At 46.5% G+C, this 18,759-nt stretch overlaps 1 protein-coding gene across 2 annotated transcripts in view; it reads right to left on the minus strand.

The window, feature by feature from the left end:
- Positions 1-18,759, minus strand: part of LOC119967674 (transient receptor potential cation channel subfamily A member 1-like) — a 311,686-nt gene that overhangs the window by 50,823 nt on the left and 242,104 nt on the right. For both annotated transcript variants that reach the window (XM_038800496.1, XM_038800495.1), the window contains one exon: positions 7,111-7,278. In XM_038800496.1, coding sequence (XP_038656424.1) covers positions 7,111-7,278 — 168 coding nt within the window. The remainder of the gene's footprint in view (positions 1-7,110; positions 7,279-18,759) is intronic.

Raw genomic sequence — 18,759 nt, forward strand, 5'->3', positions numbered from 1 at the left:
AGCTTTTTGCATGAAAGAAGACATACATGTCCCAGGATTGATTACTCAGAGACACTTAATACCTCTCTGAAAATGTGTGCTTCTCACTTCACCAAATTGAAAAACATATTTATTCTGCTCTCAACATTCCCATGAGGCTTTTTATAGAAGCATAAAAAAGAGCAGGGATATGTCTTTGGTCCTTTAAGCCCACTCCACCATCCAATAGGCTCATGGCTGATACGCTTGTGGCCTCAACTGCACTTTGTTGCCTGCTTCCCATAATCCTTGACTCCCTTGTAAACCAAAATTCTGTCGTGAATATATTCAATGTCCCAGCCTCCAATGCAGGTATATCTCTACTCAATTAACATGATCAGAACAATATACAATGCCTTCGTGATCTCATAGACCCTATATAGATGCAGCAAGATTTCCCTATTTTTTTTAGTCCACCCCCTTGCAATATTTTTAAAATTCATTTGTGGGATGTGGGCGTCGCTGATTAGGCCAGCATTTATTGGCCATCCCTAGTTGCCCTTCAGAAGGTGGTGGTGAGTTTCCTTCTTGAACTATTGCAGACGCTGAGGTGTAGGTACACCTACAGTGCTGTTAGGGAGGGAGTTCCAGGATTCTGACCCAACAACAGTAAAGGAACGGCGATATATTTCCAAGTTGGGGTGGTGAGTGGCTTGGAGGGGAACCTCCAGGTGGTGGGGTTCCCAGGTATCTGATTCTCTTGTCCTTTTAGAAGGTCGTGGTCATGGGTTCAGAGGTGCTGTCTGAGGAAACTTGGCAAGTTCCTGCAGTGCATCTTGTAGATAGTACACATGGCTGCCACTGTTCGTAGGTGGCAGAGGGATTGATTGATAGAAATCAAGCGGGCTCCTTTGCCCTGGATGGTTCCGAGTTTCTTGAATGTCGTTGAGCTGCACTCATCCAGGCAAGTGGAGAGTATTCTTACACTCCTGATTTGTGCCTTGAGGATGGCGGACAGGTTTTTTGGGGGGGGGGTGTCAGGAGGTGAGTTACTTGCTGTAAAACCCTTAGCCTTTGACCTGCCCTGGTAGCCACAGTATCAATATGGCTAGTCCAGTTCAGTTTCTGATTAATGGTAACCCCCAGGATGTTGATTGTGGGGGATTCAGATGATAATGCCACCGAATGTCAAGGTGATGGTTAGGTTCTGGTGGTGATGATGTGCTGAGCCGACACACATCAGGTGGCTCTCCTCCCAATCGGACCCAAAACAGCGAGATTTCAAGGATTTTTGGCTCAAAAAGCCACCCATAACTCCACTAAACCCGGAAGGTAGCAATGAAGAATAAGTAGAAAGGAAGATGCCGGCAAATGGTAGCTCTAAGGGCTGGCGAGAAGGCAGAAGCGGCAGAAAGGGCCGGAGCAACGAGCGGAAGGAACTGCGGACCGACGAGGCGATCATTCAAGGCTACCTTGAAATACCAAGACGCTCCAGCTCCAAGCACCCAACCCCATTCCCAGTAACAAGTATCAAACCCCAGAGACAAGCACCTAACTCCCCCAAGCACCTACCCTCTCCAGCTCTGAACACCCTACACCAACAACTTCAAGAACCCAACAACCCCCAGCTCCAAGCACCCACTCCCTCCATCTGCTCCGAGCACCCAACCTCTCTAGCCCCACGTGAATTATATTGTCCCACTTGTCCAATCATGGGCTGGTTTCATCCTACATAGGCAGCCACTGGTGAGCCTATGCATGGAGAAACCCGCCTGTGATTGGATGAGCAGACTTTGCGTATTTTTTAAAGTTCTGTCCGGGTATTCTTGGGGACTTCATTGTTGACTCCAAGGATGTGGTGGGCTAGATAGAAATGGCTAGAGGGCCGCATCTGGCCCAAGGCTGGGTCTTGGACGAGCCTGGTTTAGAAGAATGAGAGGTGACCTTATGAAACATATATCATAGAAATTTAGCGTACGCAATTCCCAATTCTTTTTGTCCAATTAAGGGGCAATTTATCGTTGCCAATTCAACAACCTGCACATGTTTGGGTTGTGCGGGTGATACCCACGCAGACGTGGAGAGAATGTGCAAACTCCACACGGACAGTAACCAGGATTGAACCTGGTTCCTCGGCCCCACGAGGCAGCAGTGCCAACCACCGCGCCACTATGCTGCCCCATATCCTAGGAACTTAGCAAGGTGGATACTGAGATTATGCTTCTCCTTGTGGGGGAGTCTAGAATTAGGTGACAGGGTGTAAAAATTAGGGCTCTCTACTTAAGACTGCAATTAGATTTTATTTTCTCTCACAGCCATTAGCCTGTGGGATACTCTTCTCCAGAGGTTGGATCATTGAATACATTCAAGGCTCAGTTAATTTTTTGATTGGCAAGGGTCGTGGGTTATGAGGGGCAGTCAGGGAAGGGGAATTGAGGCCACAATCAGATCAGCCATGATTGTATCAAAAGGCGGAGCAGGTTCGAGGGGTTGATTTGCCTATGCTCCCAAGTTTTGTGTTCTTGTGTTCCCATGTCACAATTTAATGCTGTATGATAAATTATCTACATTTTTTAATACAGCAAGTGATGACAGGGCTTTGTTCAGGTGCAGGTTGGTGAATTGGCCACGATAAATTGCCATGCCCTCATTTTGTAGACTTCTATCTGATCGCCCCTCAACCTCCATCATTCCAGTGAGAACAAACCTTAAAAAGTAAGTGACCATTAAATTGACCAACATTGTGTGAAAATGTAAATTTCATTCAATGTTATCCATTGGATAAAGTGCCCTTCTGCACTGAACAATGTTGAAATTCAGATTTGACTGTGTCAATTGTCCACTGTTCTTTCATCTTTTCATTAATTTCCATGTCACCAGTTCAAAGTTTAAACAGGTGGCTGAACTCTTTGAATGACTTCAAAGAACAAAGAGAAGTACATCAGAGGAACAAGCCCTTCGGCCCTCCAAGCCTCCGCTGACCATCTAACCTAAAACCTTCTGCACTTCCGGGGTCCGCATCCCTCTATTCTCATCCTATTTATGTATATCAAGACATATCTTAACCGTCACTATCATACCTGCTTCCACCACCTCCTCCAGAAACAGGTTCCAGGCACCCATTACCCTCTGTATAAAAAACCTCCCTCGCACATCTCCTCTAAACTTTGCCCCTCGTACCTTAAACCTATGGCCCCTAGTAATTAATTCTTCCACCCTGGAAAAAAGATTCTGACTATGCACTCTGTCCATGCCCTCATTTTGTAGATTACTATCTGATTGCCCCTCAACCTCCATCATTCCAGTGAGAACAAACCAAGTTTATCCAAACTCTTCTCATAGCTACTGCCCTCCATACCAGGCAAAATCCTGGTAAACCTCTTCTGTACCCGTTCCAAGGCCTCCACATCCTTCTGGTAGTATGGCGACCAGAATTGAGCACTATACTCCAAGTGTGGCCTAACTAAGGTGCTATACAGCTGTGGAGCATGACTTGCCAATTTTTATACTCATGCCCTGGCTGATAAAGGCAAGCATGCCGTATGCCTTCTTGATTACTTTCTCCATCTGCGCTGCCACTTTCAGTGACCTGTGGACCTGTACACCCAGATCCCTCGGCCTGTCAATACTTTTAAGGGTTCAAGGGCAGTACGGTGGCACAGTGGATTAGCCCTGTTGCCTCACGGCACTGAGGTCCCAGGTTCTATCCCGGCTCTGGGTCACTGTCCGTGTGGACTTTGCACATTCTCCCCGTGTTTGCGTGGGTTTCTCCCCCCACAACCCAAAGATGTGCAGGCTAGGTGGATTGGCCACACTAAATTGTCCCTTAATTGGAAAAAATGAATTGGGTACTCCAAATTTATAAAAAAACACTTTTAAGGGTTCTGCCATTTACTGTATATTTCCCATCTTTATTAGACCTTCCAAAACGCATTACCTCACATTTGACCAGATTGAACTCCACCTGCCATCTCTCCGCCCAAGTCTCCAACCGATCCATATCCTGCTGTATCCTGACAGTTCTCATCACTACCCGCAATTCCATCAACCTTTGTGTTGTCCGCAAACTTACTAATCAGACCAGTTACATTTTCCTCCAAGTAATTTATCTATACTATAAACAGCAAAGGTCCCAGCACTGATCCCTATAGAACACCACTAGTCACAGTGCTCCATTCAGAAAAGCACCCTTCCCCTGCTACCCTCCATCTTCTATGACTGAGCCAGTCCTGTATCCATCTTGGCAGTTCACCTCTGATCCCGTGTGACTTCACCTTATGGACCAGTCTGCCATGAGGGGCCCAGTCTTAGGCCTTATTTAAGTCCATGTAGACAACATCCACTGCCCTACCTCCATCAATCATATTCGTCACTTCCTCAAAAAACCCAATCAAGTTAATGAGACACAACCTCCCTTTCACAAAACCATGCTGCCTGTTGCTAATATGTCTATTTGCTTCCAAATGGGAGTAAATCCTGTCCTCTCCAATAATTTCCCTACCACTGACGTAAGGCTTACTGGCCTGTAATTTCCTGGATTATCCTTGCTACCCTTCTTAAACAAACAAACACAATATGCTATTCTCCTGGGACCTCACCTTTAATATATTCAGCTCAGGAAGTTTTGTTGACACCGCTGTGCAATGGAATCGCATCATGAATGTTTTTTTCCATAGCAAAACCCACTAATAGATTCAGCTCAGCAGATGTTGTTGGTATAGCTGCCAAGGGTCTGTGAATTTGCTTATTTTGACAGCTTTATGACCTCTTAATATGGTTTTTATAAATTTGATTTGAATTATTTTATTTATCTAGTGTTTTATGGGGTTCTAGTAGGATATTTTTCAAGTTTCTTTTGAAATATTGTTTATTTTGACAGTTTTCTGAACATCTCAGACTTCCCAATATTGTTATAGAGCTTGTGGGTTTTTACATAGTGGATACTGGGTGAGTAGATATGGAGAGGTGAGAGGATGGTGAGGAGGATGAATGGGGGCATTGATGGGGCAGGCGTTGAGGGTTCAGTGGCCGCATTCTTATTTACTGAACTTGGCCAATGTCTGAGCAAATGGAGACGGGGCTATTTAGCCTACCTACATTGGCATTCACCCACCTTCACTTTCACATCAGCCATGCTTCTATAGGCTTCAGCCCGACACCAGCCTTCTTCTCCTGCTCCACCTTGGCGAAAGCATGTTTGGGAACTACTGGGAAGGAGGTGGAATTGTGACATTTGTAAATGGCCCAATTCCTGATTCCTGCTTTCAAGATGGAAATTTGGTCCTACGAATAAATTTCTTTCCTATCTATCTTTTATTGTCAACAAATTTAGTTACAAAACATTAAGCCCCTTTATCTAAGTCATCAATAGTGAGATACATATATGTATCCTGAGATCCCTGCTATGTGAAAATGTTTTGTCCCATTCTCTACATTGTAGTCGTGACTCTCCTTTAAAATGTACTTAGTTGTCTGTAAAGCTGCTTAGAGTTGTAAAGACTAGAGGTTGTGAATAGTGCTATATAAATGCAAATTTTCCTTTCCTTTCAAGATGTCACATTCTATAGCTATTATTAGAGATAGCACTCCAAAACTGCATCATCAATTCTCCAAAACATGCTTCTCTTCTACCCACAACATAGCTCCCCTTAAAATTCAGGACAAGTGAACCTGCCCTTTGTTCTTAAATCCATAATGACTATTTCTTATGGCCTCCATTCTCTCATACATTTTTTATAATGTGTGATATGAGGCAAGGTGTGTGTCTTTTTTTTGTTGTTTGCAGTCCAAGCCTCAGGCAGCTCTCCAATATTTATGATGTTCCTAAAATTACTTACCAGAGCTTTGTTTTTTCCCCCCTCACCTTTATGACGTTTTTCAGTTGTGGGGAGACCACTGACTTAAAGAAAACAATAATGACCCTAAATATCCACAGGATTCTTCCAGTCTCCTGGCATTCGATGATACCTTTTATGGGAACCCTTGGACAAACAACATAAAAGGCCACTTTTTAATAGTTTTTCCAGGGTTCTGCCAATCTTCGCCCTGTTGCTCCCGCAGAAAATCTAAGCACGGTGGCGTAATGATTAGTACTGCAGCCTCACGGCATCGAGGTCCCAGGTTCGATCCCGGCTCTGGGTCACTGTCCGTGTGGGGTTTGCACATTCTCCCCGAGTTTGCGTGGGTTTCGCCCCCACAACCCAAAAGATGTGCAGGGTAGGTGGACTGGCCATGCCAAATTGCTCCTTAATTGGAAAAAAATGAATTGGGTATTCTAAATTTATTAAAAGAAAGGAAAATGATAGGATGCAGAGCTGGGCCGAAAAATGGCAGATGGAGTTTAACCCTGATAAGTGTGAGGTGATTCATTTTGGTAGAAAAAATTTGAATGTGGATTACAGGGTCAAAGGCAGGGTTCTGAGGAATGTGAACAGAGAGATCTTGGGGTTCATGTCCACAGATCTCTGAAGGTTGCCACTCAAGTGGATAGAGCCATGAAGAAGGCTTATAGTGTGTTAGCGTTTATTAACAGGGGGCTTGCGTTTAAGAGCCGTGGGGTTATGCTGCAACATGACCCCGGTGAGACCACATTTCGAGTATTGTGTGCAGTTCTGGTCACCTCATTATAGGAAGGACGTGGAAGCATTGGAAAGGGTGCAAAGGAGATTTACCAGGATGCTGCCTGGTTTGCAGGATAGGTCTTATGAGGAAAGGTTAAGGGAGCTAGGGCTTTTTTCTTTGGCGCGGAGGAGGATGAGAGGCGACTTAATAGAGGTTTATAAGATGATGAGGGGGATAGATAGATTGGACGTTCAGAGACTATTTCCTCGGGTGGATGTAGTTGTTACAAGGGGGCATAACTATAAGATTCAGGGTGGGAGATATAGGAGGGATGTCCGAAGTAGGTTCTTTACTCAGAGAGTGGTTAGGGTGTGGAATGGACTGCCTGCTGTGAGAGTGGAGTCGGACACTTTAGGAACTTTCAAGCGGTTATTGGATAGGCACATGGAGCATACTAGAATGACAGGGAGTGGGATAGCTTGATCTTGGTTTCGGATAATGCTCGGCACAACATCAAGGGCCGAAGGGCCTGTTCTGTGCCGTACTGTTCTATATTCTATGTAAAATCTAAGAACATTTATAAACAAGTACCGAAATGTTTGGAGATACTTCAAGTTACGTAGCCAAAGCAGAATGAGGGTAATTGCAATAATTTGTTCTGTATGGTATCTAAGGCTATCCTTCTTCAATATGACATCAACAGTTAGGATATAGACGATGAACATCAGGAGAACATACATCACCCAGTTGTACAGTCTCCTGAATACACACACAAGAGAAGAACATTAAAAATAACATTTCAAAGCAAGGCGTTAATAAAAATACTACAATGTAGTCTACTTGTGACAATAATAAAGATTATATTATTATAAAGTAATCACAAATATGAATCTCAAAATTAATATTGCCAACATGAATGTATGAACATTTAGCTTTCTGTATGCCATTTTAACATATTTGTTCAGCCATTTAAGTGCATAATGGCTCCCTAAAATAGCAAACAAAGAAACTTCAAAAGAATACATTAAGTGTCCATCGACTAAAATTGACAGCATTCACTTTTAGACGACAAGAGACAAATGTTCCTGGTGGACAACTTTACTTACTTTTGAATGTGAATGGGTGGACTGGGCCAGGAGGCCAATGTGCCTGATTCACTAAATTATAACCGGAAAATTGGAAGCATGCTCATTGGGCATAACATTCCACACACAATGTCCTATCCTGTATTTACAATGGCCGAAGCTCCGTGTTGGGAGAGGGCTAGATTCTTCCCCCCCGCCCACCGCAAGATCGCCACGGGTGAGAGACAGACAATGGAAAAGACCATTGACCTGGGCGGGATTCTCCGGTCACCAGGCGGGCATGGCCAGAGAACCCTGCCCAATCTAACTTTGCGAAAACCAAGATATCTTTGTTCCTCAGGAATTCCCAGTGGTGCCATTCATTGAACATTTCCTTGTCAAATTGTTCCTTCCAAAGTGTAACACCTCACACATTTCAGGATTAAATTCCATCTACCACCTTTCTGGCCATTTGACCATCCCGTCTATATCTTCCTGCAATCCAAGACTCTCAGCCTCACTGTTAACCACCTTTGTGTCTTTGTGTCATCCGCAAACTTACTGATTGTATCCCCCACATAGTCATCTAAGTCATTTATATAAATGACGAATAATAAGGGACCCAGCACAGATCCCTGTGGTACTCCACTCGACACTGGTTTCCAGTCACTAAAGAAGCTAGGTGGATTGGCCATGCTAAATTGCCCGTAGTGTCCTAAAAAGTAAGGTTAAGGGGGGGGGGGGGGGGGGGGGGGGGGGGTTGTTGGGTTACGGGTATAGGGTGGATACATGGGTTTGAGTAGGGTGATCATTGCTCGGCACAACATCGAGGGCCGAAGGGCCTGTTCTGTGCTGTACTGTTCTATGTTCTAAGCTGTTAGTCACCATCCTCTGTCTCCTACAGCTCAGCCAACTTTGACTCCACCTCATCATGTTTCGCTGTATCCCATGTGCATTAGCCTTTTTTATAAGTCTCCCATGTGGAATCTTGTCAAATGCTTTTTTGGAATCCATGTAAACTACATCAAGTGCACTACCCTCATCTACACACTTAGTCATGTGCTCAAAAAATTCAATCTAATTTGTTAGGCATGACCTCCCTCTGACAAAGCTATGCTAACTATTCCTGATCAAACCTTGCTTCTCCAAGTGGAGATAGTTTCTCGCCTTCAGAATTTTCTCCCTTAGTTTTCCCGCCACTGACGTGAGAGTCACTTGTCCATCCCTGTGACAACTTGCTCAATAACCTCAGTCTCTCTCCCAGAGTTCCATATCTGCCTCCTCATTCTCCTGGGTGAAGACAAATGTGAAATAATCATTTAACACCCAACCAATGTCCTCTGGCTCCACCCACAGATACTCCTCTTGGTCCCTAATGGGCCCTTCTTTTTTCCTAGTTATTCTCTTCCCATTAATATGGGGGCATGGTAGCACAGTGGTTAGCACAGTTGCTTCTTGTTTAGCTCACTCAGCTAAATCGCTGGCTTTTAAAGCAGACCAAGCAGGCCAGCAGCACGGTTCAATTCCCGTACCAGCCTCCCCGGACAGGCGCCGAAATGTGGCGACTAGGGGCTTTTCACAGTAACTTCATTGAAGCCTGCTGGTGACAATAAAGCGATTTTCATTTTCATTTCATTTCATAGCTCCAGGGTCCCAGGTTTGATTCCCGGCTTGGGTCACTGTCTGCACGTTCTCCGCATGTCTGTGTGGGTTTCCTCCGGGTGCTCCGGTTTCCTTCCACAATCTAAAGATGTGTAGGTTAGGTGGGTTGGCCATGATAAATTGCCCTTAGTGACCAAAAAAGGTTGCACTGGGTTGGGTTGTGTTGCTCTTTTTAATGAGTGGAATACTATCCTACCAGCGTCACCAATAATGTTGCCAATCGGCACCAATAATGTTGCCAAATTAACTAGATATGGCAATTATTAATGATAATATTGCTTTTCAGAGTCGCCAGGTATCAAATGATACCACCACAAGGCTTTACCAGATATCGATCAAAGGACCAAACAACCAGTTAGTCAGTTCATGTTCAGATAGTTTATTTACACACAAGGATTACTTTGATATGAAACATAAAATACTACAAGTTAAACTACACCTAACAACTACAGTAACCTATACTTAACTTCAGGGAAACCGGCTCTTTGCAGATTAACAAGGCCTTTGTTCGGATCTTGCGTGGCTGGGTAGATGAAGTGGCTTCGTTTCTACTGGGCTCATCCATCTGGTAGCGATCATTGGTCTTGAACTTGTCTTCTGGTCGTAATGCTACACTTGGTTTTAGGAGTAGGCCGGGGCCAAGAGAGACCTAACACATGGCTGTGTCTCTTTTTATCCCTCTGGGATTTCGTGCTCTTTGGGGCGGTCCTTAGCTTTCAACCCAATAATTCGACAGGCTTCGATCACTGCCTTCGATTTTGCCAATAAAGGGGCGGGTGCCTTGATGGCTGGGCGTGTCCTAAGCGGTCATTCACCTTGGCTGTTTGGGCTTTCTTAGTAAAGGGAGTGGCGCCGGTTAGTCTGCATCTGTATCAGTTCCCTGAGTACGGTCCTTTTGTTCTGGGGAAATGGGCCATTAGAATGCAAACGAGCGGGGGTTTCAATCGTGTCTAGCTATCTGGGTTGCAAATACACACAAAATCTCTGCATGTGGCTGAGTCTTGGGTTGGCCATAATTCCCATGGTCCTTCGTAGGTGGCCATCTGAGATGGCTACAGTTGGGTGGGATTACTGGATTACAGGGAAAGGGTGGAGGTGTGACCTTAGGTAGACTGCTCTTTCCAAGGGCCGGTGCAGAGCAGACTCGATGGCCGAAAGACCTCCTTCTGCTCTGTAAATTTTACGACTCAATGATTCTTTGAATATACTTATAGAATATCTTGGGATTTTCCCTACTTTTACCACCTAGAGATCTCTCATATTCCCTCTTTACTCTCCTAATTGCTTTCATAAACTCCATCCTGCACTTTCTGTAGTCCACTAATGCCTCTGTTGATTTGCTCCCCTTGTACTTATTAAAAGCCTTTCTCTTCCTTCTCATTGTATCCTGAATATCTCTGGTCATCCATGGCTCTATGTGCTTGTTACTCCTTCCTATTACCCGAGAGGGAATATGTTGGGCCTTTACCCCATTTCCTCTTTGAACACCCCCCACTGCTCTTCTGTACATCTCCCTAATAGCAACATGTTCCAATCTACCTTGGCCAGATCCTGCCTTATTTTAGTAAAGTCTGCTCTCCCCAATCCAAGATTTGTTTCTGCAATTTGTCTATTTCCTTTTTCATAAAACTTAAACTTAAATTACACTATGTTGTGTTCCCCATCACTAAAATACTCCCCCACCATCACATCAACCATCTGCCCGGCTTCATTCCCCAGAATTAGATCCAGCATTGCACTATCCCTTGTTGGATTCTCCACATGTTTAGTTAAAAAGTTCTCTGGTATACATTTTATGAATTCTGCTCCATCTAAGCCCTTAACACGATGGCTATCTCAGTTAATGTTGGGAAAGTTGAAATCACCCACTATAATTACCCTATTACTTTCTTTCACACTTCTGCAAATTGCACAAATATTTTATCCTCAATTTCCCACTGACTATCTGGGGGTCTATAATAAACCCCCAGCAATGTGGCCATGCCTTTTTTATTCCGAAGCTCCACCCACAAATTTTCATTTAACCCTACCGCCAGGATGTCATCTCTCCTTACTGCAGTAACTGATTCCTAACTAATAGGACAGCACGGCAGCATAGTGGTCAGCACAGTTGCTTCATAGCTCCAGGGTACCACGTTCTATTCCTTGCTGGGTCACTGTCTGTGCGGAGTCAGCACTTTTTCCTCGCGTCTGCGTGGGTTTCCTCCGGGTGCTCCGGTTTCTCCCACAGTCCAAAGATGTGCTGGTTAGGCCATGCTAAATTGCCCATGCTAAATTGCCCTTAATGACCATAAAGGTTATGTAGGGGTTAGGGGAGTTGTGTAGATACGTGGACTTGAGTAGGGTGCTCTTTGTAAGGGCTGGTGCAGACTCGATGGGCCGGGTGGCCTCCTTCTGCACTGTAAATTCTATGATCTATGATAATACTGCAATGCCTCCCCCTCTTTGGCCCCCTCCCCTGTCTCTCCTAAAGGTTCTGTATCCAGGATATTAAGCTGCCAATCATGGCCCTCCTTCAACCACATCTGATGGCTACTATATCATAATTTCATGTGCCAACCCTTGCCCTTCATTCATCCTTTTTACCTGTAATACTCTGGGCATTAAAATAGGGGTCATTCAGCCTGTCTTACTCTCCTGAAACTTACTACCGCTGTAATTCCTCTGACCTGATTACTTTTCTAAGTTATACTATGTTCTTATTCTGCTAACAGTCTGCGTCCCCTCCCCTTGCCGAATTAGTTTAAACTCCTCCCAAAAGCACTAGAAAACCCACTAGCAAGGATGCTAGTCCTGCTCTGGTTCAGATGTAGGCGGTCCCACTTGTACAGGTTCCACCTTCCCCAGAAATGGTCCCAGTGGTCTAGGAACCTAAAACCCTCCCTCCTGCACCAACTTTTAAGCCACGCATTAATCTGTGTTATTCTACTATTTCTATACTTGCTGGCGCATGGCACTGGGAGTAATCCAGAGATTACAACGCAAGAGATCCTGCTTTTTAGTCTACAGCATAGTTCCCTGAATTCCTGATTCAGGACCACATCCCTCTTTCTATTTATGTCATTGGTACCAACATGTAACACAACCTCTGTCTTTTCACCCTCCCCCTTCAGGATGCCCTGCAGCTGTTCAGCGACATCCTGGACCCTGGCACCAGGAAACAACACACCACCCTAGAGTCACGTTGATAGCCACAGTAGCTTCTATCTGTTCCCTAACAATTGAATCCCCTACCACTATAGCCCTGCCAATCTTCTCCCTCCCCTCTTGTACAGCAGATCCACCCATTGTGCCATTAAGTTGGCTGCCACACTTTTCCTCTGTAGTTATCCTCATCCATATAGTTTCCAAAACGGTATATCTGTTAGAAAGGGGGGTGGTCACAGGGGACTCCTGCGCTACCTGCCTACCTCTACTCTTTCTAGTGGTCACCCGTGCCCTCTCTGCCTGTTCAATCCTCGCCTGCGGTGTGACTACCTTACTAAACGTGCTATCCACGACCTGCTCAGCATTGAGGAATCTCCACAGTGAATCCACCCTCAACTCCAGCTCCGAAATGTGGTTAGTCAGTAGCTGCAGTTGGACACACTTCCTGCAGATGTGGCCACCAAGGACAACTGGAAATCCATGATCTGCCACATAGCACAGGAGGAGCATACCACAGATCGTGCTCTCCTTCCATGACTAGGCTCCTAATTTACTCCCTTTTTTTTTTTACAAAAGATTAAGCTATATAAGTTAAAGTAATCAATTAATTTGTTTTTTATTTACTCTTTTTTACCTGCCTTTGGTTTAGAGAACCCTTTACTTATGTTTTAGTAAGTAATTGATCAGGTTTAATTAGTTTAACAATGTTTACGTTTCAAGTTGAGTGCATATTTCCTACCAGCCAATCAAGTCACAGCTTTCCAGTGACATCACATTTTTTGAGTATTTTTCACCTCAGGTCAGTTACTCTGTTTACTCACCTGTGTCTGGAACTCTTTTCTCTAACTCTGCTTCCTGGAGGCATTTCTCTCCCTTGTAGTCTCAGCTGCCAGTTTCACCTTCTACCAGTTCCACCTAACTTCCTGTTTCTACCCAATTCCAAAATGCACTCTCACTCAGCCAACGTGGCACTCACGAACCTCCACCCCGCGTCTGCCACAATATTCCCATCTCGAACGCCACCCGCTTATTCACCAACACGGTCAACGCCTTTGTCTTCATATCCTGTTCCAAGTGGAATACCTGCCCAACCCGTCCTTTCCTCAGCCTTTGATCAGCCTGGTCAGGGGGCTTCCCGAACCTCTCTCCTGACGATCAGCCATATCCCTTTTTGGGCCAGCTCTGGCCCTGTGTCACACGACCCTCCAGGCCCACCCCAGAATGTCCACCATCATCAATTCTTTCCCAACTGCGCCACATCAACCACACCCTTGTCAGCACCCGTTGCCTTCCCTACCCCACCCTTAAGCAAAACATCAGCCCCATTCGCCCCCGCGATTCCCTGCTGACAACCCCTCACTTCACTCCCATTAACTAGCCCACCCAGCTAGCATGGTGGTTCTCCCCTGTCAAGGCTTCCAACTTCCCCCCACCCCCAATTCCCCTCCCGCCTGTCCATACCTCCCTAAAGAGCAACTATAGGTACACTCATCCTTGGTGTTCCCCCATGAAAAGCCTGTCCTCCAGAAACCCCACCATCAAAAACTCTTCAAAGAACTCAGAATTCTGGAAAGTCATACAGAAGAGGGCCGGGTACAGCACTCCGAACTTCACCCCCTTTTCAAAGAGGTCAGCCCTGGCCCGGTTAAACCCAGGTCTCTTCTTCGCCAGTCCCATGTCCTGGTACACCTACAGCTCATTCTCTTCCCAGGTGCACTTCCTAGTCTGCCTAGACCATCGGAGGATCTTCTCCTTATCCAGAGAGCGGTGCAACTGTACCACCATTGCCCTTGGTGGCTCATTTTCAGCGCCCTTTAAGCTCGATCGACTTCCAGAGGCCGGTCAAAGGCCCCCTCCCCTATCAGCTTCTCCAGCATTTTGGCCATGTATGTGCTGGCTCCGCACCTTTGATGCCTTTGGGTTCCCCACGATCCTCAGGTTTTGTCTTCTGCAGGGACTCTCCAGATCCTCTATCTTCTCCTTTCTCCTTGCCCCACTCCTAGTTTGTGGGTCCATCCGCCAGCCACAGGGAGTAAAACCCTCTACAGCACTTCTGCACCTCTTGCCATCAAATACTTTGTCCATCAGGCAGCGAAAAGACCAAAAAATACCACTTTGAGTGGGAACCACCAAGTGTGCGACTGCTCACACCATGGTTGCCACCGGAAATCACCAGTGGGAAGAATGGCAGCGGCGGAAAGGTCGACGTCGACTGCCACACTGCCTGTGGAGCAGTTGATGAGCTTTGTTAAAGAACTTCAGCAGCAATGAAAGGAGATGCAGGGAGACTGGTCAAGTGCGATTAAGGGGGCAGTAGCACCTCTTTTTGGGACCCTGGATCAGTGGAGAAGCGCTTGAATGGCACAAGGACCAAAGTCCAAGAGGTGGAAAGGGTGGTGTCAGACCAATGTGACTGGATTGTGTCATTGGAGGCGGAGCTGGCAATCCTGTGTGAGGCCTGTAAGGTGCTGTGGGTGAGGATGGATGACCAGGAGACAAGGTCCCGGAGGTGGATTGGGTCCACCAGTCCTTGAGGCAGAGGCTGAGGGCTGGGGAGCTACCTCGGGTGGTGATTGTGTGCATGCACAAATTCCAGGACAAAGATAAGATTCTGAGTTGGGCCAGGGTGATTTGGGACTGCAGCTGGAAGGAAATAGGATCTGGATTTATCTGGACATTGATGCTGATCTGGCGAAGAGACCGGTGGGGTTCAGTAAGGCCAAGGCAGGGCTATTCTGGAGCAAGGTTCAGTTTGGGATACTGTGCCCTGCTAAACGTTGGGTAACGTTCAAGGGCAGGGATCATTATTTCCTGACGCCGGAGGAAGAGAACGACTCTATTAAGGAGCATGGGTTGGCGGAAGGCGAAGAAAGGGACTTTTACATCTTTTGTACCTTTTGCATGTATTATGATCTGTTATAGAACATAGAACAGTACAGCAGAGAACAGGCCCTTCGGCCCTCGATGTTGTGCCGAGCAATGATCACCCTACTCAAGCCAACGTATCCACCCTATACCAGTAACCCCCCCCCCCCCATTAACCTTATTTTTTAGGACACTAAGGGCAATTTAGCATGGCCAATCCACCTAACCCGCACATCTTTGGACTGTGGGAGGAAACTGGAGTACCCGGAGGAAACCCACGCACACACGGGGAGGGCGTGCAGACTCCACACAGACAGTGGCCCAGCCGGGAACTGAACCTGGGACCCTGGAGCTGTGAAGCATTTATGCTAACCACCATGCTACCGTGCTGCCCGTTATGTTTGGGTTTACACTGGTTCTTGATTGTAATTGATAATTTCATGTATGTGTTTTTATTCTGTTGTTGTTTTATTATTATGGGTGCTTTTGTATAATGTGTCATGTACTTGGGACATGGAAATTGTGGTCAGTTGTTTGGTTTGCACATGGGGGTCTTGGGGGTGGGTTGAAGAGGGGGCATTAAGATCCAAGCAGAGTGGGGGGATGGGTAGGTCAGAGGGCTTAGATAGGGTCCTTTGTTGGACCCTCCACTGGGAGTCGCCATTCCAGCTGGTTATGCAGTGAAAGCAAACAATGTGGGGGTGGGGGCTGTGGTGGGTAGACTGAATGGGGGTGAGGGGGAGGAGGGGAAGGGGGAGGGAGGGTTTGGCATGGAGGGGGGAGATGGTCACACAGTTGGCTTGCTGGTTGAGTTTAGGTGAGGATGGAAGGAATGGCCATTTTGGATGGGCTCAGGTTAGTGAGGGGATTGATGTCTGGGCAGGGTTTGGGCCGGATGATGATTATGCACCCTAGTTAAGGTGGAGGGCAGAAACTCCCGGTGAGGATTATAACATGGAAAGTACATGAGTTAAATGGTCTGATTAAACGGTCGTAGTTTTTTCACACCTAGAGAGTCTGAGGGGAGATGTAATTTTCCTACAGGAAACACATTTACAGGTGAAGGATCAGATGGGGCGAAGGAAGGGTTGGGTGCAGCAACTGTTCCACTCGGGGTTTGATTCAAAGTCGAGGGGAAGTTGCGATCCTGCTCAGGAAGAAGAAGGTGTTTGTGGTGGCCAGGGATGTGCGGGACCGGGGTGGGAGGGGGTAGGTTACTGATAGTGAGTGGGGTATTAGCGGGGGCACTGGTGGTGTTAGTGAATGTATGCGCGCTGGGATAATGTAGACTTTATGGAGAAGCTGTTGGTGTCTATCCTAGATTTGGATTTTCACCAGTTGATCATGGGTGCTCATTTTAATTGTGTGTTGGCGTGTAGGGAGGATAGTTCTAGTCCCAAGTCAATGGCTAGGTCAGGGATGGCGAGGGAGTTGGGGATGTTTATGGACCAGATTGGGGGAGGGGGGGGGGTATGCGGGGGGGAGCTGGAGCCGTGGAGGTTGAGGCACCTGGAAGAGAGGGAATATTCCTTCTTCTCGCATGTTCATTGGGTATACTCCCGTATCGATTTTATTGTGGTGGGTAAGGCGGTTATGTCGGGGATTGTGGGGGTGGAGTATGGAGGAATAGTGACCATTAAGAATTATATAGAGCTCAATCAAAGCAGGGAGGTCTCTGCAGACACGTTCTGGGAGGCACTGAAGGTGGTGGTTTGGAGAGAATCTCTTTCTTACAAGGCCCATAGAGATGGAGTCGAGAAGCAAAGGTTGTTGGAAGATATTGTGGAGGTGGATCACAGATACTCGGTGACCCCAACTACCAATTGTTGGCGGAAAAAAAGAAATTGCAGGAGCAGTTTGATCGGTTGACAACAGGGAAGGCGGTGGGACAGCTATGCCTGCTAAGGGGGTTACAGTATGAGTACAGGGAGAAGGCTAGCCCATCAACTGAGAAGGCAGGCAGGGGCAAGGCTAACTGTGCAGGTGAGGGTGGCAAGGGGGGAGAGTTGGTGACGGAATTGGAGAAGATAAATTTTGAGGACTTTTATCAGGAACTTTGCATGGCCGAGCCAATGAGGGAGGAGGCAAACATGGGACAGTTTTTGAATGGGTTTGTGTTCCTGGAAGTGAAAGAGAGAAACCAGCAGACTTCCAATGGATTGGAGGATTGGGGCTGCAGGAGGTAACACAATGTGTGGGTATAATGCAGTTGGGGAAGGCACCTGGGCAGGACCGCGTTCCAGTGGAATTTTATAAGCAGTTTTCAGTGGATTTGGCTCCTTGTCCTTTGAGCATGTTTAATGAGTCATTGAAAAGGGGGGAGTTGCCAACTACACTGGCACAGGCATTTATTTAGTTGATCACAAAAAAGGACCAGGATCCGACAGAGTATGGGTCTTACAGGCCCATTTTGTTATTGAATATGGAAATGAAAGTGTTGGCCAAGCTGTTGGCGAGGTGATTGGAGAGTTGTGTGCCGGATGTAGTTTTGGAGGACCAGACGGGGTTCGTGAAGGGGTAGCAGTTGTCTCATAATACCAGGAGATTATAGTTTGTGGTTATGACCATTTGCGCCATTTTCCAGGTACAAATTGAATGTTGGATAAAGTGATGTCTTTCCGGTGAACGCCCAGGGAGAAGTATGAATTTGGGGGCCTTGCAATTCAAAGTGGCCAGTGTTAGGTTTCGGTTGGGGATTCAGGTGGAGTATGATTGAGCAACTATGCACAAGTGGGATCTGACAGGTTTGGCAAGGGTCTTAGAGGGGATCTGAAAAGGTGGGACTTCCTACATCTGACTTTGGTGGAAAGGGTAGAGGTGGTGAAGATGAATGTGTTGCCAAGGTTTTTGTTTATTTTTCAATTTCTTCCAAATTTCCTTCCCAAGGCAATTTTCCAGAGGGTGGATAAACTGATCATAGAGTTTGTTTCGGCAGGCAAGACACCGAGGATTAGTAGGGCCCTGTTGCAAAGGAGACAGCAGAAGGGGCTTGCGTTCCCAAACCTGTGAGACGGTGGTGGGGGGAGGGGAAGTCAGACTGTGTTCGACTGGAGGAGAGCTCTTGCAGGGGGGACGGTTCTGAGGCCCCTATCGATGGCCCTCTTGCATTTTCCCGGGGAGATATACGAGCAGCCCCGTGGTAGAGTCTTCAATTAAGATTTAGAACTAGTTGAAGAGAAACTTTAAACTAGGGCTTATGTCAGCATTGACCCCAATATGTGGGAACGATAAGGTTATACCAGGGGGGTGAATGGGATTAATGGGAGGTGCCGGGGGAAGGGTGAGCGGGTAAGTGACCTGTTTGTAGAGGGGAAGTTTGCAGAGTTGGAGGAAGTGTGAGAGAGGTTCAAGTTACCAAAAAGGGAGTGAGTTTAAATATTGATAGGTGCGGAACTTTGTGCGGAAGGAACTAGCCCTGTTTCCTTAGTTCCCGGAGTATACGTTGCTTGAGAAGTTGCTGGTCTCGGGCGAGTGGGCGAAGAGAAACTTGTGGATATCTACC

This window comes from Scyliorhinus canicula, chromosome 6 (assembly GCF_902713615.1).
Source record: "Scyliorhinus canicula chromosome 6, sScyCan1.1, whole genome shotgun sequence".
NCBI lineage: Eukaryota > Metazoa > Chordata > Chondrichthyes > Carcharhiniformes > Scyliorhinidae > Scyliorhinus > Scyliorhinus canicula.